The sequence below is a fragment of the Trichogramma pretiosum genome, unplaced genomic scaffold, assembly GCF_000599845.2.
Source record: "Trichogramma pretiosum strain Unisexual culture from Peru unplaced genomic scaffold, Tpre_2.0 scaffold26, whole genome shotgun sequence".
NCBI lineage: Eukaryota > Metazoa > Arthropoda > Insecta > Hymenoptera > Trichogrammatidae > Trichogramma > Trichogramma pretiosum.
In genome coordinates this window covers 906,771-929,077 of record NW_019641640.1, presented here as the reverse complement: position 1 = coordinate 929,077, position 22,307 = coordinate 906,771, and the positions used below count along the sequence as shown (strand labels likewise).

At 37.8% G+C, this 22,307-nt stretch overlaps 1 protein-coding gene across 4 annotated transcripts in view; it reads right to left on the bottom strand.

Moving 5' to 3' along the window:
• LOC106652599 (fasciclin-3-like) overlaps positions 1 to 22,307 on the bottom strand; it is a 210,316-nt gene that overhangs the window by 16,637 nt on the left and 171,372 nt on the right. Inside the window, exon 2 of one of the 4 annotated variants that reach the window (XM_014371651.2) lies at positions 19,389 to 19,448. The exons of the other annotated variants lie outside the window; for them this stretch is intronic. Coding sequence (XP_014227137.1) covers positions 19,389 to 19,440 — 52 coding nt within the window. The 5' untranslated portion in view covers positions 19,441 to 19,448. The remainder of the gene's footprint in view (positions 1 to 19,388; positions 19,449 to 22,307) is intronic. 4 annotated transcript variants of the gene reach the window in all.

Below are 22,307 nucleotides of genomic sequence, written 5' to 3'. Positions count from 1 at the left end.
TTGTAAATGACTTAAATCTATAGCAATGAATTTCTATTTCATGAAGTGTCATGTGCAGGTATTTGTAATTATCGATTTGAATCTTCATAATTCATTTCTAAGAATTAATTATAAATTAATTGAATTGGTCAAAACGTTTGTTTGTCAGTGAATTTTTGCCTGTTCTTTTCCCTTGAGAATAAAAACTATTGACTTTTTTGATGATTTTTAATGATAATTCTAATATGTAAGCTTATTTTTATTACAGATTAAATCGTAATGCAGTGTAAATTAACCGTTTATACGAGTTGCACTTGACTTTATAAATAAAATAAGACTAATAAAGCATGCAGTTTAATCTCTACGTTGCTTCATTGTCGATCGTTAAAATAGGCGAACTGAAAGCAGCTTATTTCGTTCTTCAGATGCGTGTACCTTGCGAGATATTGTCTCGGGCCACTGCAATAAAGCTCGTTATGAGAGCACTACTAGCGCGATATACGCAAGGTACGCAACGCAAGCTTTACATTAAATCTATGATGCTTTGTTGCACGTAATCATACTTGGAAATGTACTTCAAAATCTTGACGGTATGTCAAAGTCTTAGATAAAAATAAGATCGATTTAATAAATTAATAAGAGAAAAATACTTAAAAACATAACATAACATTGTTTGTGTTGTTTTACGCGGCAACAGAACTCAATAAACAATAACAGAGACTATAGCGGCAATGAACGTCTCTCGATCCGCATCAAACAGGAGCTGTTAGTACGTCTCCAGCTCGTTACGTTCGGATATATATGCAGAGGGTTGTATGCATATACGTGCACCACCTGCAGTCTATTGTTCTTTTCACCGAAGAGAAATGCAATTGGCTTTACTACAATACACGGGTGCCTGCGTGCATGTATGGAGTCCTCGAGGGTACACTCTTTTTTATGTAAACTAATACTCATCGTTGCTCTGTGTCTGTGAGAATGCAATGAATGAATTCAATGGAATTTTTCTAAAAACAACCCGTAGAAGTGCGGGTTATCGGTTTGAAAAATAATCATCGTTTTCTGATAGCGGTAATTTACTCTGAACATATAAAAAGACAAGCACGCTTTAATTCGAGTGCAAGCTCGTTCGGATAATAGTACAATGGCATTATTTGTTTTGAGCAGGAGAAAATCTCGTTTTGCATAGAAAGTTCATTTATCATTCGGCAGGAGGGTGGCGCTCGACTTGCGTCTATTTTTCTGGAAAAAAAACTTGCCCAACCAGCGAGCAAACTTTATTTTAAGGGAAATGTTGCATGCTTTAACGCGTTTCTACTGTATATATTATAATATCGAAAGAAGAAAACACTTAACAAATCATAATTACTTTCACTCGCACAATTCTGAAAACCCCACTAGCGCGCGAGTACTTATTTTAATTTACACGAGGCAAATGAAAGAAAGTAAAGAAGGCTCGAAAGCTAAAGCATGGAATAAAAAATGGGTATACATTACGAGATTTTTCCCACTTTATTCTTACACTACGATCGCATTTTTTTGTTATTACTTATGCCTTATTTTGTATTTAAAAGTATCAGCAAAACAATGGGTAATGAAACAATTGGAAAACGAATTCACGTCTAAAAATTGTTGGGAAAATCAAGTAACCCCTTTGCCGATACGAAAATTCTGCAGAAAAAAGCACCTCGTATTTCCATACGTGAGGCCAAAACGGTTAGCCGGCTCGACGTTTTACGTGCTGTTCGTTCTTTTTCTATGCTCTGTTTACTGCTGTATGTATACAGACTGAACATGAAGGATGTTCGGGGGCGAACGGAATGGCAGAAAAAACGCAACAACAAAACCGCGACGTGAAACAACCCCCTTCGCATCAGGATGCTGCAGCAGCGATACAGTCTTCTCGCTTCTAATGAGCAGCTTGATATCTTATTTTTCTTCCTTTTTTTACGTATACAGATGATGCTTTAAAGGTACAGTACTACGAGAATGAAGAGGGAGGAATTCTTCTTTGTATTTCATCTGCAAGACCGTGTGCTTGATACACTGAAATGACGTATAATAAATTATGTAAAATAACAAAGATTATTTTACTCTTAGAAATGTATTGCAAATGAACAACTTAACGTTTTTGTATTATTTAAAATGATAAAAAAATTATTGAAGTTTGTATGTGAGTAGGTTGCACAGATGAATTCTACAGTTTTTTTTTCATCTTTTAAACAGAAATTTTATTTTGGAATGTTACCAAGTAGGTCATTTAGAGTAAAGGAGCAAAAAGGAGTTTCGTAATAAAGTAACATAAAAAAATTCTTTTTTATTCAATATTCAATTGAGCTTCCTAAATGTAACATTTACAAAAAATAATGAATCACTTAATTTCACGTAATAATTTTTTTACTCTCTTGGTATATAAGTCGTTAGCTAATCTCAGTAGATTCAGTTTTGAAGGATGATTCCAATTTTAAACTTAAGGTGGAAAAATTTTATAAGTTTTTCATCAAAGAGCTCGATGCCCATGATCACAGTGACGATGCATCACAGAGCTATATAGTTATGACATGAAATGTTACGGTACAGATCTAAAATGACTAAAAAATATTGAACTACTTCAGCATGCACATGTCAAATGACTCTTGGAGCATTTGCAAGAGTCATGATCACGCTTATGCATTTATTTACACCTCGCTGTGCAGCAAAGAATGACGATTGCATACGCGTCAAGGGTTTCACGAAGAAGCACATGTGTGTGCATACATACTACTATACTGACATATACATATATAATGTTCACGCTTCCGGCGCGTCACTTCTATAGCTTATCTTCTTCACTGGTCATTAAACTTTCCGCTCAAAGGGTATGCAGTTTTGTCGCTTGCAGCTGTTGTATGATTTTTTTGTATACAAAGAAAACTCATAACCAGTCTACATGTAGATGAATGTGATTCTTTATTTTTTTCGAAACTTTGCAAAATTTTATTTACTATCAACAATCTCAAAATAACTATTTTGTACTATCCAGTTCAAATACTTTCCTACTTCATTGGCTCCAATGCATTTACTATCAATTTTTTCCTGTAGTCTGTTCCGAAGTTTTTTTTTGAATGACTGATCATTTTTTTTCTATTATGAGTCAAGAATTTTCATCTTTAAAAGAGATATTCAATTGCTAAGTTTACGATGCAAGGCGAGAAAAAAGTCCAAATGGTTATAATGTAATCATCTACGCTTTATAATCTTATTGCAAATGCTATTTCTTGAACGAAAAGTAAACCTGCGCGAAAACGTTGGATAAAATGCAAAACCAAGATTGATAGACACAATTATTTATTGCACCTTCTATCTTATTGCGAATTTCTTAGAAACAATTGCAAGGATCAATATTGAAAATACCTAGAAATGTGTACACGCAATTCCTGATGTAATTGTAGAAATACTCATTTGATAAAATCGGAAAAATGTCTTTCTTTCACAAGCAATTGCTTAAGTCCACACTTTTACTATAGTTTTTATCAATGAATTCCTAGAAAAATTTATTTGAAAGAAATAGTATTCGCTCGTTCGAGACAATATTCATACTATGTAAACAACACATGTCAACTAACCACGAAAACAAAATGACTTTTTTTGTCGTTGTTCTCTTGGGACAGACAAAATTACAATTTTAGCTCGTATCAGAAGATAGGGCGAAACAGCAAGTAGACACTAACAGCCACTTTGAAGGGTATTACCATAATAATAAAAACCACACATAAAATAGTTTTATACATGAGATCAGAATTCCACCGTTGGTGGAAAACAAGCGGAGACATCGATTGGATTTTATCCTTAGTTTTTTATGTCTACTTGCACACCAGACCAATAACATTAAAAAAAAATTATAGATTTCAAAATGCTTTTCTTTTGAAATGACTATAATTACATAAATAAATTCTGACATAATCAAGTTTAGAGCGATATTATGATACATTTTTTAAAAATACATTATAAAACTATGCTTTTCAAGAATTTTACATTACAGTGTAATAACATTACGTTTGACAGTACTCCACGTACTACTACTCACTCATACGAATGCCGCAAAGGAAACATAAACATTTCAACGTAATTGCGTTTGCTTTAAATTTTCAGGTATGTGGGTAACGTCGAGTGGCGAAGGTATGCGAACACAATCAAGACATTTGAAGCTTCTCTAAAGATTTGAATTAATATACCTTGAAAAGCCCGCAGCACAAGAAGTAGGATTTGTCGAGCTCGTAATTCTCTCGCAAACAATTAACTAGTTATAGAAGCGTAAGTAGCTATCTTGGTTTCAATGAAGTTTAAAATAATTTTTTTTCGAAGTTTTTAAGATTAAATCGCAATCTAAAAATATTTTTAAAAAACATAATCTTGCCAGCAGCATCAAAGCTGTTGCATGGGCAAGGTTCAGGTGCATATATAAAGAGACATACAGGGAACATTAACGGGTTTATATTTGCCAACTACTTGGCCAGTGCGACACGCGAGTCATCAAAGTGCGTTGAGTTTGCCCGTCGAGTTCGTTTCTTCTCTTTTCAGTATGGAGCTCTCCGGACGCACCGGCCGTAGTGTGCAAGGCTCTCGAGCTGTTACTTTCCGGTGACACCGTTCAAGAGTCCGTGTAGTACGCGCGCTCTTTCTCGCTCTCTGTATTATAGATGAACACGTGCGCGTATGTCCGTGCAGTGTAACGTATGCAACGATTGTGTCGCGAAGCTGCACACAAAGCGATGGCAATTATACATTTGAACTTCGTGTGAGGCCAGATCATCTCACTTATGTATGCCCGCATGAAATATAGCGTCATTTAATTGAAAAATCAGAGTGAGATTTCAAACTGTCGGAAGCGTGTTTATCGCTGTGTTAATATCCAAAGAATTTGTAATTTATCAAAAGATATTTTTCTTGATTCATTGGTTTGCCACATAACAGTGGTCAAGTTACGTAAGTCATACTTGCCAAGAAAAAGAGACCGAAGATCGCGGGGCTACATTCCGTTACGGAAACAGCAAACTAGACACGAGGAAGGAAAAACACTCCGAGGCACATTGGCTACCGCTCACTGAGTACTCAGAAAGCCCGGGGGTGCCGAGTGATAAGGTGTCCAATATAAAATATAATCCCACAAGCAATAGCCGTCTTCAACTTTTCAATTTAATTTCCGCAAAAATCCCTGTAGATTATTCCAAGCTGTAGATTGTTGCGACCTTATGCTTGTTCTCTCAAGACTGTGCGGAATAACATTTTTTCATCGAGCGCAACGCAACGCATCCCGTTGTGCAGCGAATTAACATGATGCCAAAGGCGCAGGAATAAATTTGAAAAATTGAACTTTACAGATCATATACTATATACAGTTGCAAACAGCTAAGCAATAAGTTATATTATTAATTGTATAGTCGACTCCAATCGCTTTATACATAATTTTCTTGAATTATACAAGTTTTATATTTTCAAATTATTCTCTGCATTGGGCGATGACAATTTAATGTAAATTTTCCAACTTTTATTTTCAGATGTGTTTTGCCACTTGCGGTTTTCATTGTTTCCATAAAAATAGAAACAACTGCTGCTGACATTAAGGATATTTTTGATGGAGAGCTGTGATCGTTTCAAAAAATTTCTTGAAGCATATTTTTATAAACAATTCCTTTATAATAATTTTTTTTCTAATTCAAATTGAATATCTGTCTCTAAAGAGTCTATGTTACTATAATTATCACGCTAGCTCACTATTTTTTCACAGACTATCCCGATTTTTTATAGTTGAGTAAAAAATAATAAATAAAAATAACTTTATGTTTGTTTATTGGCAAATTAAAGGAGAGATATTAACGTTTCCAGAGATATGCATGCTAGAGGAGACATTATCAACACTTTGACAATACATACAAAAGGGCGTACGCACATAATAGCATAGCAGTAGAGCTCGGAGTTCTATGCAAGTTACATAAGCTCAACAAATATTTGCCCAAGAGCGACGTTTTCACGGGGTTAAGAAAGCCAGCGAAAGAGAGAGAGAGAGAGAGAGAGAGAGAGAGAACGAGAAGCAACGAGCAAGTGAGAGAGAAAGAGAGGGGCGTGAAGAGGACATTGAGTAGTAGACGTCAACGACAGAGCATTATCCGTCGAGTGAGTCTAGATAGTTGCAGTGAAGCGACGACATTGAACGTATGTATGCGCGAACTGCGGAATTGCACGCAGATATTTGCGGTTTATAGTCTGATGCACATCGCACATCGCAACCTGTACCCATCTACTAAGTAATATTATGTCAGCTACTTTTTTATACCACCGATGATCCATCAAATAAGTCTTCGCTTGACATTTATTTTCTCGACAAGAATGAGCCAGCATTAAACTATTAATATCACGAGTCGATTTGATTAGATTTTAATCTTCTTCATAGTGCACGAGCGATACATAAAACAAGACGTTTTTTTATCCAAGTGATCGTTTCTTGCTCGTTGCCGACGAAGCTGTATCGTCCGCGTCTCGGTAACGCTCGCGTATAATCGCGAAACTCCGCGTCCCTCAAGAGTAAAGGCTACTCTTTTGGGACCGATTATCGTCCATAGGTGCGTGCTGCACGTTCAATCGACCAAGTAACGCTGGCGAAGCTGTAAGACGCTCAGCGCATACTGCAAAGTCAGAAACTTATCTTATCATGGAAAAATGAATATAACTTTGAAGAGCTTTTTTATAGATTAGTATAAAACAGGAACTCAACTCTTTCTTCTTCATTTCGGTATCGTTTTCATTTTGTTTTGATATTTCGTTTTTTTCCATACATAAAATTATTAGCAAAGACTCTTAAAATATAAGTGAGAATATTCATGAAGCTTTTAATAACTGGAAAAGCCGCAATAATCTTTCTCGGCAGCAAAGGACTTGATTATGTGTATACGTTGTATAACAGCTTGGACAAAGATACCTCAAGATGATGAAAAAGCGACACCTTCTCCCCATAGTAATTCCATGGATAAGAAAGTTTCGCCATACGTTATTTTACCTGCACAAAGTGCACACCTACACGTTAAGTGTAATATTGCTCTGGCGAAAAGAAAATAGCTTATGTGAGAGATTGATAGAACACTTTGTGGAATAGGTATAGCTTAGAAAATCGATCATTTTGAACGACAGTTTATTCAACAATGTATGGTAGCTGGAAAGTGATATTTCCACGTTGCTATAGATATCATAACAATTATTTTATTGTTATGCCGAATAATTCAATTAATAAAAATTTTGAGTCAAAGTTCATGGAAGAAGAGTCATTCAATATTATTTAATTAACCCACATGTTTTTTGGGTGGTAATGCCAAAAATCTCTAAAAATAAATATAAATGGCAATCTGCCAAGGCTAATTATAGCTACAATTTCTTGATTTGTTTTGAACTTAAACTACAGAAGTTTGCAGAAACTACGAGAGCTCAACGCCAACTGTATGCATTCCAAATAGAAAAACATCGAAAAATAAAATCTTCAAATTCGTAGGGAGTTTAGCCTGTTTAAAAAAGATCGGCCTTGCTAGCCGCACATGTGTACGTGTAAAATACCAGCAACAACAACCGAGATTCAAGTTGAAATTACGAGCAGCAGTGTAGCGCGAAATTAGTGTTTCGGCTCTCTAGGGTCGCACGCAGGAGCAGATGACCATCCGAAACCATAACTCACTAAAGCAGCCCACGTTTTCCTGTTCCTTCGTAATTGCACGGCAAAATCTGCACTAAAGGCTTTACTCTTGGCAATCGCATACCAAATAACTGGGATCTTGCGCTGAGTGCCAGTACACGAGGATAACAATGCCATTTACGAGCGAAACAGATCTGTTTTCTCACGTAATTCGAGAAAATAATATATTTATCGAAAAAATTTTCATTTTCAAAGGTGAAATTATTTTTCACGCGTGAGTATGCAAATTGCATGAAAAATGATTTGTCCTGATAAAATGCACCTTATCTCAGTTTACAAGTGCCAGCGTATGCATTGTAGACTTAAATCGATATTATGCGTGAGCGAAACAAATACAATAGCCACATATATTTCAGCCTCTCATTCCAACTACAAGAGTGATCTTTTCAACGTGAATACATTTCAAAGTTCTGAGTCGTGTCTGACAACAAATCTACGAGCCTGTCAGACCTTTCAATATGAAATATCACCTCAGATAGTACTACCATTCGGTTTTTTTATTTGTCGAGTCAGTCGTTAAATTTTAATACTGGACGCAAAGCAATAGAGATGTATCAGATTGCAGAATGACATTGCAAATACGTGTACAAAAATAATGTGTATTGTTAGGTGAAACGAGCCGATTAATTTCAATTCGAATTTTGATTTTCTTATCACCAAATGTCAACAAGCATGCCGAAGTAGTGCCATTTTCAAAATACTTATGAAGGACAACATTTTACTCAATAAAGAAATAGTCCTGACACGCATTTAAATACGTTCGAAAATTAACAAAAAAAGTGCAATTATATACTTTAAATCCCTCGACCTCGCAGATACTCAAGAGCACGTTATTCAAACGGAAAACTTTTCATTTTTGTATGAGACCAAGTGCGAACGTGTACTCTTTGAAGAAATCCCCAGCTAGATTTGAATTACAATTGCTCCCTATGCGAGCACTATGTACTTCTCAGGAGACTCTCACTACGGGTATAATGTACAAGAGGAGTATAAGTCGCTAGATATGTTTATTTAAAAATTTACAATCGGCGTACTTTTAATCAAGTATTTAGTTTAAGTATATGGGTACACACGATATTTGCATTGGTTATTATTCCTTATGAGCTGAATGAGTATTTTTCGCATGAATACAACATTTGTTCAATATATTTTCCATCAAATATTTTAAAAATTGTGTTCTACTCTTTTTCCTTCTCTCGCTATCTCTTGAAGATTTTCTTCTTTTTTGTGGGTAGAAAAAGAATTTGCTACAGAAGTTTCCTCATCAATCTTAGCAGAACTTATTTACATGCGAAACGTAAACTGTTTTCAGCACACTAAGGAAAGTAATTACTTGAGGAAACAGTACCACTTCAGCTTCGTGAGAGAAAGAAGGATAAAGATACTAGACACAAAACTAATGAAAAATGTTCCCTACAGAATGAGAAAATAAACTTGAAATGTTAATCAAGTGCATAAACGTATATTTGTTGTGGCTAATGCTCAAGATTACAATGAATGTAATTTAATACTTGGAAAAAATATTGGTTTACCTTATTAACATTATATAAGTTTGTAATTATCAATCGATTCTGGACAATTTATGCTATGATCAGGGGTATTTGTATGGACAAGAGTACATATTGTGCAGATTTTTTGTGCATACAAAAGAAATTGAAAAAGAAAAAAAACGTGCGTATTAACGACTCCAATCGACAAACAGTAGTATGAAACTTTAACAAGTTTAAAAGAGGCTTCTCAAAGGAAACTACTATTTTAAAGTTTTAGAATTTATACCGTTCTGTATGCGCATAGATGTGTCAAAGTTAGCCGCACTAGCCGTAAAATTAGGGAAATTTCACAATCGTGCTCCAGTCTGCAAGTGCATATATAGGTAATTATTATCTACGGCAACCTACGTGCGCATATGAGCAGCAAACGCAAAGTCACGTATGCAAAGTTTATCTCAGTGCGAGTTTCTGCTTTCAAGAATTGGATTTGGTAATTTTGGTCTTGAGCATATGGAGAAAATTGAGCCGAATAAATATTTCACGCCACAGCAAACATCAGTATCGGAACATTCAGTAGTTATTCTTAGTGAGTCTTGATCCCTATAAAGCCGTTAAAACTTTCGAAGATTCATCAGAAACATTACAATATAAATGATTGTGTTACTGAACTGAAATACTCTGATTACACTAACATAATAATGATTTCATCAAAACTACTTCTCGAAAACTTCAGGCAGCCTCAGTTAGTCGCGAAAATTAACCTACGCAAGTTGCTGACGTTTAGGGCCCTTGACTCGAGCATTTAGTCACGATGATGTAAACAACTAATAAACACGAGGAGCAATAGTCAAAATGATGCTAGAAAACAAAGCACAATGATAAACAAATGACTTTTTCAAAACGAACTTGCAGCATATTTTGTTGCTATTTACATTATGAACGCTTCAATCGATAAATCGATAAATCAATGTTTAGCAACAAGAAGACCACCACCGGCGGATGGCAGGAATCTCTACGTGACCAACGTCATCGTTGTCAGCGATGAATACCGCAAAGCACACTCGTCATAAAGCTCATATAACAGGAGGCCGCGCCGCGCGCACGAGTCCGCTACCGCATATTATATAAGCCTTTCCGCCGGTGCGCGTATTATTTGATATGTGAACTCGCGCGCCTCTGCTGGCATCGAGTTTACGAGCAGGAGCCAGAATTATGCAGTTCGCCACCCGTTGATAACCCCGGCCACCTCAGCCGGATATGAGCTTAATGTAAATTATGGCCCCGTGCATAAGACTTAATGGCAAAAGCTTGTATCAATCTCCTGTTCTCGGCAAGCTTTTGTCCTGTGCATTTTACTATGAGGAGGTACCGACCTCTCAACTCCACCAGCGTGTTGCACCTAAGTTCCGAGATTCCACAATCATGATAAAACGAATGCGACCCGTCGTTGTTTTATTTCTAGGAAAAATCCTCAACAAGTGTAATAATAATCACAATATTTTTCCATTTTCGGTTTTGATACATCTTTCGTATATCGAGTGGGCTAGACAGCAATCGAAATTCTATAGGCGCGACTGCTCAGAGAAAATTTCCCTCGAGACGAGTCCACGCGTCGTCGATTATTATGTGGCTCTTCGATATATATTGCTCTTTGCGACGTTCGTCGCGCGCGTCCTGCCATCGTTTCCGCGTTGCGTTATTCCTCCAGCGCAGCGCTGTATTCAATTACTGCCACTGTAGGATCGTTAATTTTACACACTTTTTCCTGCTTCGCTCTTTCGCTTTACCGCATCGATGTTGTGCTTTTGCTTCTTTATGATCTCTTAGCGTGGAAACCGTAAAAAAATTCTCGAAGGGTAAATCATTGGAGTCCCGAATCCCAACGATAAATAGAACGAAAATTATCTTTGAAAATTCATTAAAATTTAAATATCATGCAAATTCGATAACACACGAGAGAGCTACAAAAAGCATCTAGCCCGGTATATAAAGAACGCAAAATGTGTAAAAAAGTTAAGATTAAAGTTAGTGTGCAGTTCACATGAAGCCGAAAAAACAAGAAGCAAAAACGGCAGCGCCAGTAACATTATGACGACGATCGATATTCCATTTTGCTAAGGTTTAGCGTTTTGCAAATGCTAAGAGAGAGTTCCGAACGAGTTCGAAGGTGTTCTCTATATGTGCTAGTCTCGACGAAAAGAGCTTCTAGTCATTGCACGATGTTTTCCCTTCCACGGCATAGAATTTGATGTCAAGGCGCAGCGTTCGGTGGCGTCGAGGTGACTCCTTCTATACGTTTAATATAGAGGCAAAAGCGAAGAGAAGACAAGCAGAAAGACGAGCGCAAAAAATGAGACAGAGTCAAGAAGATGCTGCCGCTAGCCGCGGCAAAGTTGAGAGATGTAGATATATAGGGGGGAAAAAAGGAAAAGCGCATGCAGGCCGCAGCGCGGGTAGAGTGTACAAAAGGCAAAAAGAGAAAAATAAGAAACTCGAGTCTTGGTCGTCGTTCGCAGATGGAATATGGATAAAAAAGCTGGCGAGTTTCTTTCACTACTACTCCTACGTATACGGCTCCGCATACACGGATAAGAATATATTGTGTGTTGCGACTGTGCGTACACATGTAAACAAGTTGGTACAGCAGAGAGACAGCGCTCTAATGAAATTTTTTGTCCACCACACAGTAAAGACATGTAATTTTCATATTTGTTCAAGATATGAAGAAGAATGTTCCTAAAATTTCAACTTCAAACATGTTAAGTCAGCCGACTACAACTGGAATTTTTAGACGTTTTCTGTTTCATATTTCATTCTTAAATTTTTACCACGAAAACAGCCTCTTTTATTTATTTTTAGGGGCTTTTCTTATGATTTCGTCATCAATTAATATCTTACACATTTTCGTAGCGATGCTCTCTATTGAGTCGCCTATAAGCTAAAGCCAACTTTGTTTGACACTTTTTACGATAACGTTCATGTCAGCAGAGCTAACAAAATTCACCTTTCCTGTGAAAGTTTCCTTGCAGGCAAACTGGCATGGAATCACAAGACTAACATTTTCAAGTTCACTAAAAAAATATGCCTCAAGTATACTCGTGCGGCATTCATCGAAAAGTTCGATAAATTATTTAAAAATTAAATTAAATTTTTATTCAAGTCAATTTTTCCCACTTTTTATTCGTAAACAGACTGCACGATTACACGTTAGCCATTTCACGTGTTATTTATTTCCTAAATACTGCGGCAAAAAACGATAAGAAAATCCTTGATCTAGCGAGAAAAGTTTCGTAAGCGATTACGTTTTCGGCTGTTTCCTGCGAGAATCTTTTTCCTATCTAGTGTGACTTAACGCAGGACAATTTGAGCTGATGCAAAAAGAAAATAAGAGTAAACGTTGGATTACAAAGATGGAAAAAGTTTCAAGCAGCTTTTAAGCCCGATGAGAAACTACTTAGATAATTTTTTTGAGAAAGTCTCGTCATCGTCACGTGCAAATTTTACTTATGCATGTCGTAAGACAAAGGTAAATGTTTTTATACACGACGCGTTAAAGACCGCTGAACCTTCAGTGAATTTCCATGCAAATGCAAAAAGGCCATTTGCTAGGGTTATGTATACAAAATAGTTACCGCAACCACAACGAAAAAAAAATGATACGAGGAAGAAACGAGACGGAGGTGACGCGAAAAGAAAAGCTAGGGACTAGTGAAAAGGAACGCGCGTATTTCGTACTGACACGCACATAACAATAACGCAGAAACAAAGGACCTCGAGCTTTACAATGCACCGTCCTTCTCCAGTTCTGTAGTTGAAAACTCATCGCAATGATCTGTCTGCAGCGGCATTGTGTATATACACGCTGATGCCGCACTTGGAGTGAAGAAGATATAAAAAATTACGCGTCTTTTTTAAGTTATCCACGGCGCAGTACACATTAATATATTAACATGCTTGTTTGAAAAAATTCTCTGAACAAACGATGCAGGTACAGTTTCCTTACTCAGATAATATATTATTCTTATCATACGAGTCCTGATGGCTATTTAATTCATTTATTAAGAGTTTTAATCTTCTAGCAAGTTTTAAGAAAACTTTTTTGTACATATTACTCTCGTAAATTCTATTATTCTGCAGCATCTTCATTTTTCACTTCGTAGAAGAGTTCTGCTAGAAGCAGTATAGGGAAGAACAAAAAATTGTTTGTGGGGATGAAAATTTACGAGGGAATAGGTGTCGGGGAGGTGGCCACGAGAAAAAGTGCGAGGAACGAAGGCAGCGGAAATTAATTCTCCTATCTGTTTAAAATCTGATTTGACCTGCGGCGAAATTTGATACTAGTAGCTGTTATGAAATCTCGAAGGCTTTCTCTTTACTTTACGAAGTATACGAATTTCCGTTTTTGATCGACATTTTTGATGAAGTTCTATTTAGAATTTGCATAACAACGTTTCTTTCGGGATCAAACAAAGTGTTAACGTTTATTTTTCAATTTTTAAATTTTTATTCAAATTGTGTAATTTATGTGAGTTTAAAAGCTTTCAAGAAATGTTGCTATATTGAAGTTTATTTCCATGAGAAATTATTTTTTACGATTATCAAAAGTTCAATGTTCTTTTTAACTTTCAGAATTCTTTTATTTCTTGTGATGTTGAATATTTCACTCAATTGTTTTGCATATTACAGAATAACGTTGTGAAAATGATTTTACTTTTTTCGCGCAATTTTGTTTTGATAGCGAAGCTTTATCATGACAAGCGCAAATCGAATTTGCCTTTCGGACGATCGAACTTTTTTTTCTGTCTTCGATGCGCGAGCGACGACTGCCAGCGGCTATCGACTTCCTACTTTACGGAATTCTGTCTCTTACTGTTGCTGAATTGATCGACATCAGCTTTTTGCGTCAGAAAGAAATGAAAGATTAAGTAGACACGCCTTTAATATCTTTCGTCAGGTGGGTTGAAAAAAATAACTTATAGCATGTCGCATAATAATTCCAGGATGTTTTTCACCATCTTGAAGGAAAAAGTTTTGACGGATTTTCTCATTGTTGAAACCACCTGTCAACTCGGAAAGTTTTTCCAAATTCATGAAAATAGTTGTAAAAGTCATCAAAAATTTGTAAAATATTCCTGCGTTTGCGTACAATTATGACTTTAAAAAATCGAAGCATAACCAGAAAAAGTTCCAGAGTCGTAACAGATATGTCTACTTTTTGACGAATTAACTCTAGTCTGAAACCAGCGGATTGAAAGCATGTCATATTTCCTCAAGCAAGAATACATACAGAGAACTGAGGCGGGTAACCTCGAAACACTGAGAAAACAAGCAAGTTTCGAGGCAAAATCAGAAACGATAATACAGTCTTATTAGGCAATTTCGGTAGTCAAGCACAGCAGTAGCAGTTAAAATATGGCGCAGAGCACAATGCAAGCTCCACGAGCACGTACATGTATTATTTACCAGATGCGTGATATGGAGTATACTGTAGAGTATGCCACTATGTTTGTTACTGCTATGATATGCACAAACAACGCGAGGCGGACTATATCAGCCGCATTCGACGGTGTGTCGTACTTTATAATATGTAGATTACATTCTCCTCGGAGAATAAGCAATTCACTGCCATTTGCCGAGACAAAATCTTTAAAAAATTTTTGCCATGCTATTCCTCGAAGCAACTTTAATCTGTGCCCAGAAAAACTGAGAGAATGTACAAAATTGTAGTAGTTGGTAGCAAATAAAGTCACTTCTAAGCGCGCTCGAAGTCTGCGATCAAGCTACTAATGCAATGAATCCAATTCATCAGGCGTCGCCGTGTATCGTCCATAATAAACATGTTGCTACATCCATACATAATCGTACGTGTGCGCCGTGTGTAATGGAGTTTCCGAAGGGCGTTTGTGCGTGTATATCTGACCATGTTAGTTGTAGGACAACTGCTGTAGCCGCTTGCGCGCGTGCACTCGCCTTACCGGCCCGCGCGTGCTATAGTATTAGGAGTTGAGCTAGTAGTTCATAGAGGATCAGGCGAGCTCGATAATGAGGTTTCCAAGTACGGCCTGATGGTCAAAGGTGATACCTAACGCGCGCGTACATACTACTAAGCAACTATTAACTCGAAACCACATGAGTACACAGCCCGTGCATGCCGATTTTGCGAATCTTGAGATGATTCGATCGTTCCCGGGAGCTAAATTTTATTCGCTTAATCTTCCGCAAATCAATACAACTACGTAGAGAGCTTTAAAAGTTCTATTAGCTTTGGCACGCAGGAAAATGTTAATTCTCATTCGGGTTCATTTCTGGGGTGAGGTTTGCCGTAATTTTACGGGATAGAATGAGCGATTATCGAAGGGCTGATACAAAGGGCCGATTCGAGCTCACGTCTTATCGCAACTTTGGTGCAATAATTATATTATTGACACGTATACAGAGAGAGAGATGCGCTCACTCGTACTGTAAACCCAAACAGATGATGCGGGTCAAGCAGCAGAATAGTCCCCGGTGCTATCGGACTCGGTACACACGACTGAAGCTTGCGCAGTTATATGTTCGTCGTGGGTCTGTGTGCACGTGAATATACGTATATTTGCTTGCTGGATTGTGTATGCGTATGCATTCACGCCAGCAGACCCACCTGCGCTGTGTGCGTGCTTGTCTGCAGGAAGCATTGATTTACAGCGCGTGCATTGCGCACTCGATTCAATATACATATCTGTATTCGCTTCACACATACACAGCCACGTCGACACTTGGCTTGCTTTGTAACATTGTTGGCTTTATGGAAAAAGGTGCCAAATATCGAGTGATCTGTATTCTGTAATCGAAGCACGTTGAAAGTTACGTAACGGCCCGTAAAGCCCATCTCGGGTGTCGATGAATTCTAATAAAATCATCGAGTTTACGCGTCAAAAGCTCTCGCTATATCGAGTATGATTGATAGGATCGAATGGAAAGAACCCTTTGTCTTTTCACCCCGTGTGTCGAACTTTCTTCACGACCGAGTACAATTCCGAGTACGGGGCAACGGGTACTTCTTTCCCCGTGTATGTGTATGTAGCAATGCACGCGGTGCCAAGTTAACGAAATTCGAGACGATCAATTTCGAGTACGCATACGACACATTCAGGAATTCACGAAAATCCAGACATTCGTCTCTCGCAATCGTGCAACGGCAACTTGTACAGTAGAACACACAGCTCGTTGGACAAATATCGATCAATACAGAAATACGTACGCAACGCGCACTATATATACGCGTACACGGATGATATAGCCGAGAAAGCTGCTCGGAGAATGATTTACACGAACGGGCTAAGCTAGGCTGGACGTTATCGTCAAAGACGTGTACGCTATACAAGTTCGAGCTGCTTCGTCGGAGGTTCGCGTAGACGATAGAGCAACGCACGCGTCATACATAAGCACGGAAAATTAATAGCACGCTCGCGCGCACGTAGTAAGCTATAGCAAGTAGGCGAGCTGCTGCCACACCTATGTATACCGGCAGAAAAGCGACGTATAACTTTTGGACGCTTGCAAGTTCGACTGTGTTGCGCTCAGTTAATTTTACCAGTGAAATGGCATCGAACGTGTATAATTACTTGGACACCGATCTCGACTCAGATTAAAAAAACAAGTTATTCATGCGATGCGCATCGGGGGGACGAGGTAATCGAAATGCCTCGCTTTGTCCAGATAGACCTAAAAAAAATTGAAAAATGTCGCTCGAAGCTCGTCGAATGCGATAGAAGAAAAATACGACAACGATATCAAATATATCAAAGAGATAAGCGGAAATGAGGAAGAAATAGTGGAGAAAAATAAAAAGCCAAGCAATAGACATTGGACCATCGCGGAGTTTCAATTTGTCTGGTTCCGTTTAATTAAACATTCCCGCTGGTGCTCTGAAATTTTCAGAGTACTTGACGTCAATGTCCTAGTCGTATTCGGCGCATTTAATTTAAGTCAATGTGCAAATGGTTTTTCTAGATTTATGTTCATTTTCTTTGAGTGAAAAATATTGTAGCTATTTTCTTATGAAAAATAAACACTCAACAAACCTGAGAAAGTTTTCCAATACTTTCAAATATCAAATTTTGAAGTACCAGAGGGGTTGGTTTCAGTAAAAGTAAATATTTAGGAAAAATTGTGCATACGATACGCGAACTACGCCAAACCAGTGTGACAAAAGCTTCCAGCGGTAAAAGCTCGAGCTATAATTATGCACCACACAACAATAGACGAGAAATGCATAAAAAGCAAGGAGCTGCTCGCTCACCTACCACCCTTTCTTGATGACTCTTTATGCTCGTAAAGACATCTCATTTCATTCCTAATGGCTCTCAAATGTGTATACGGGCAGAAAGGGAGGTAAGCAGAAGGAGGTGAGTATAAAGCGACGTATGAGCGAGCGCGTTCACTCGAACGCGTCAGGTTTATACGGACGATTTTTCACGCTGGGAGAATCTTGAAAAAATTTTCCATTCAGTTTCAATTTTTGGTAGATTACGCTTGTCTTACTCGAGCAAATGCGAAAAAATGAATTCAAATAATTTCAAGTAACCCAAGTGATTCTAGGTTAGGTGAGTCGATTCCATGTATTTTGCGTAATTTATCGGTTTCAGATATGAAAAAAATGTCTTTATTATCGTGTCACGCACAAGCATGCACCAAAAAGCACAATGATAATCTCGAAGGCCCATGATAATATCAAATTTTATGAGACGCATCTTCGTGCACACACGCATATCGCACAGATACACAACACTGTGCGCTTCGCATATAAGAGGCCACCCTTTGAGCGCGACGAATCGTTTGCGCGCCAGCAGTGAGCGAGAAGGAATTTATCAAGAGCCCCGGCGTATAGTGCGCAGCACAATATAAAGGCACGTCGAGTGATAATTGAGTTGCGCTATTGCTTGAAACGTCTTTATTCGCCGTGTGCGCAATACATATTATCCGCGCGCGCGCAAGAAGGGGGTTGAACCGTGACGAATTTCGCGATTCGTTAATTTTCCTTTGTTACGCCCGCAACTCCGTGATGGGGCTGATGTTACGTTTTGTTTACCGCTCCTCTCTGCACGCTGGAATGATGCAGTCGGGGGGCGCGCGCGCTATTGCGTTGAATATATTTAATTTGAACTTTGTGAGGCACAGTGACGATGCCATCTAGCTTTATGATTTGATTCGCACTTACTTAAAGCGAGGGGAAAAGTCTGCGAATGAGCAGACTTTGATTGGAGCTCGGAACTAATTTCTGCATTGCGACCGAATGACTAGGCCAAGGATCGCACGATCAAACAATAAAGAGTGGAACAGAATAAAAGTAACGACGATTTTATAACGAATGGTGCTTATTATTAAGAAACTAAGTGGCATAACGACAAAAATACTAAACAGGTCTCATAAATTCTCAAACAACCCTTTACCTTAGTAGCTGAAGTAAGGCACGCGGAGCATTAAATTTTTCTCTCCCGGAAAAATCAACAATGTAAAAACATTCAACGATGGGGATAGGAGTAATCGAGTAAATTTTTTATGGTACGACGCATTTAGAAAGTCAAACAATAATTCGCGGCGGAGGGTTGAAAATAACAGTCTAGCACGTATTGGAGAGGCGATGAAAAGTGCGAGCTCTGAAATAATTTCACCTCAACGTGACGCTTTTAAAAACACACCGACTCATACAGGCTCAAAGTTGCGCTTGCTTTAGCCGGTGCTATATATAATGTGAGAGAAAGAAAACTTAAGGAAAAAGAGGAGAGGGGACTAAAAAGGCTCTAGGGCTCACTTGCCAAGAGTAAGGCGGAGGAGCTTTCGACGTGAAAGAGAAATAAAGATGGAGAAAAGAGGAATGGAGGGCAGCAGTAGCAGTATCCAGGTCTAACTTTTTGATAGAATTAACGGTTGAAAGTCAGTTAAAAGTAACGAAGCACACCGAGCTTTGTGAGAAATCCCTTTCCCGGGCTGGCCTATCGACAATTGTCGATTTTCTTTCATGTCTTAAAACTCGAGTCACTGTACAACTCTCTTCGTGAATAAAAAAAAAAAGAAACAGAAACTCGAAATACAATCATTTGTTTTAGGAATTTTGAGGACGTACGAGAATGCAAATAATTTTTAAAATTAAAATAAAATGTTTAAAATCTAGGAAAAAGTATGGATTTTTATGAATCTCGATTGCTATTTCATTTGCTTACGATCTCTGCCCTTGATATTTAGAAGAGTAGTAATGGAGCTGTTTGCATTCATATGTTTACCTGTAAAAAAAAAAACAAAAAATTAATTAACATTTTATCTTTACAGTGACAAATGAATGTTATAATAGTAAATCAATATCATAAGGTCGTGTCTGCATCATCAGTCTTGCTTTATTCGCGGTAAGAAAAAAAACGGTCTGTATGTCGTCCACAGAAAACAAACCCATTTTATTCCTGGCAAAGAGCAAACAAACTGCCACGTAAAAAACTCTACGTATCAGCTATCAGTTACCTATAAACAAACAATCGCTCGTTTTTTCGATTTACCGTAGGTCCGGCAATTAATCATCTCTCGATTTTCTATGATACGCAGGACTCTATATTCACTCAAACGCAGACATCTATTATAATAGGTATTGAACCCGCTACGTTGAAAAAAAGTTTAACGCACGCTCGGGGAATTTTTCAAGTCTTAATTGAATTTATATATTTTATTACACCAGCCCAATCAAGGGCTGTACGAGCAAGACTGAATAATTTTTCTTATTTTTTTTCTCAACATTATAGGCAAGATAAAATCATTTTTATTAAGACGGTACCTTGGCCGCACAAAATGACTGATGGTCGTAGGTGATTGATACGCCCCGGGCTCACGAGCAAGTAAAATCGTAGAGAGGATAACCCTATCGCATGTATTATATACATGTATATATGTGCGTTTACTCACACATACAGCCGCACTTACACACAAGTAAGCGGGTGTGCACTCACGTCGTGGGAGTTACAGGACGACGTTGCGCAGACAAACTGTCAGTGTATGGCGTTATACGCCAGTCTTAGTTGCCTGACCACACGCTCATTTATCTGGATCAGCGCGTTGCGATCCTTTCTACTCGAATAAGCACCATACGCTCTTACTTACGTGCTCTACCTACGCTAAGATGCGCACCGTGTACGCATACAACGAGAGCTGCTCCACGACTTAAGGTCAAGCAAAGGCTGACTCGTTTTCTTACCCATAAGCTCACCCTCATATAAGTGTGACGTGCACTACTCGAATGTGCATTCATATGAAACTACTGTTGATCTTTCCATCTTGTAAGAGTTGCATAAAGTCAGTGACAGTCACGCGAAAATAGAATTAGAATTATCGAAAAGTTTGATTCGGTAAGTCGTTAAAGATTTTTAACGAGTATTAAATTTGATGAGCTATTGGATTTAATGGAATGTATCAGATTAATTGTTATTTCTATTGTAAATTACGACAGACTCGAGAATAAATTTGTTATATATCTTACTTCTTAAGTCCTCGGAAGGGTTATTTCTACTCTACATCATTTACCTAGCTCAGGGCGTATATATAAAGGCGAAAAGATGCAGCTGCTCGTAAATTACGAAAGTACGCTTAATCAGTGCTCACCACTTAATTGCTTCGCTAATTCATCTTCGTGGACGCCCAGATATAGCCTATGCTACACTAGCTGTACTTGTCATCGTCAGCAGATGTAGTCTCTCGCTACGTGCCATGAAGATCAACGCCCGACGAAGGAACTCACCTATTCGATCGGTTACTCTGTATACCTATACAGACTTACAACGTGCTGGTCCATCGGGTTTCTGCACGAGCTTCAAGGCAATTTTCCCCGAAATCCAATGTATCTTCAATTTTGTACTCGCGTTAATCACGCTAGTACGCCAACTCATGGGGTAGCGAGGATATATTGAATTTAATCACCCATTCGCGTAATGTAACAATAATTTGACTCGAATCCAAATGTAGGTTATTGTCCAAATGTAGGTAATAAATATACAAAGCTATCGATATTTTTTCCGTCCTTCCCACTGTTTTTTAGCCCCAATCAGGCTGAAAATTAAGTCATAGATCCTATGTACAAAACTGAACACGCGCTAAGCGAAGTAGAGTGATCAAACGATTATACGAAAACTTATGCGAGCCGCGGCTATAAGCGCGTGCAAGCAATGCTGACAGGGCAAAACTTTTTGATAAATATCGCGCATATGCATCAGTGAGCTTTTGTGTCTTGTCATCGCGCCGATCATAAATTACGCGGTTAAACCTACCAGCGCCAGCTGCGTTTATCTGGATACGCGGGCCAAAAGCTTTACACATATTTTCAATTCATTTATAAATGTTATGCGCAAGCTCTGACTTTTTTGAAGTGTGTTTACCAGGCTCTTTGATGTCGCGCGTACGCGACTTTTTTTGTTATTTTTATGTGACTGGGCATTTTATTCATAATAAAACGTATTTATCGAGGGTTTTCGGATAGAAAATGTTGATATGTTTTCAAGCCTATAACTCGTAAATGATCGAATGATTTATATTTTATATCAAACAAGCCCGATATTTATCGGTTTACCCTCAAAAGACTAATAATATAAAATTCATAACTAAATGACCAATGTATAAGAATAATATATCACTTCACGATGCGATAATGTGAAACCTATAAAAATTAAATCACTTAAACTTTTATGTTGCATATGTGCGTGAAAATTTAATTGAACTAAAGGACAAAGTTAGTCCCTCTCTCTCTCACTCTTTATAAACGACAAGTATCTACAAAGCCGTTAGTGGCACTTTGACCGTCTCTAGCATTACGGGTACGCTTGCTCTTCGCCTTCATATTTACGGTACGAGTATTCTCTTTCAACCTATAAGCTTTACACGAGCTAATTTAATTTTTAAATTTAAAAAACTGACTTGTGAGCAAAATTGTGTTATTGAATTGTATGTAAAATTAAATTCTAGATTTAATAAAATTAATTTTATTAAAATATGTTAGAGTTGGAATTTTTAATATTAACGTTTATTTAATAATAATCAGGAAGGAGAATTTCCTCTTAAATTAAGATTATATCATGTGGAATACTATTTGAGCAAGTAATTGGTCAATT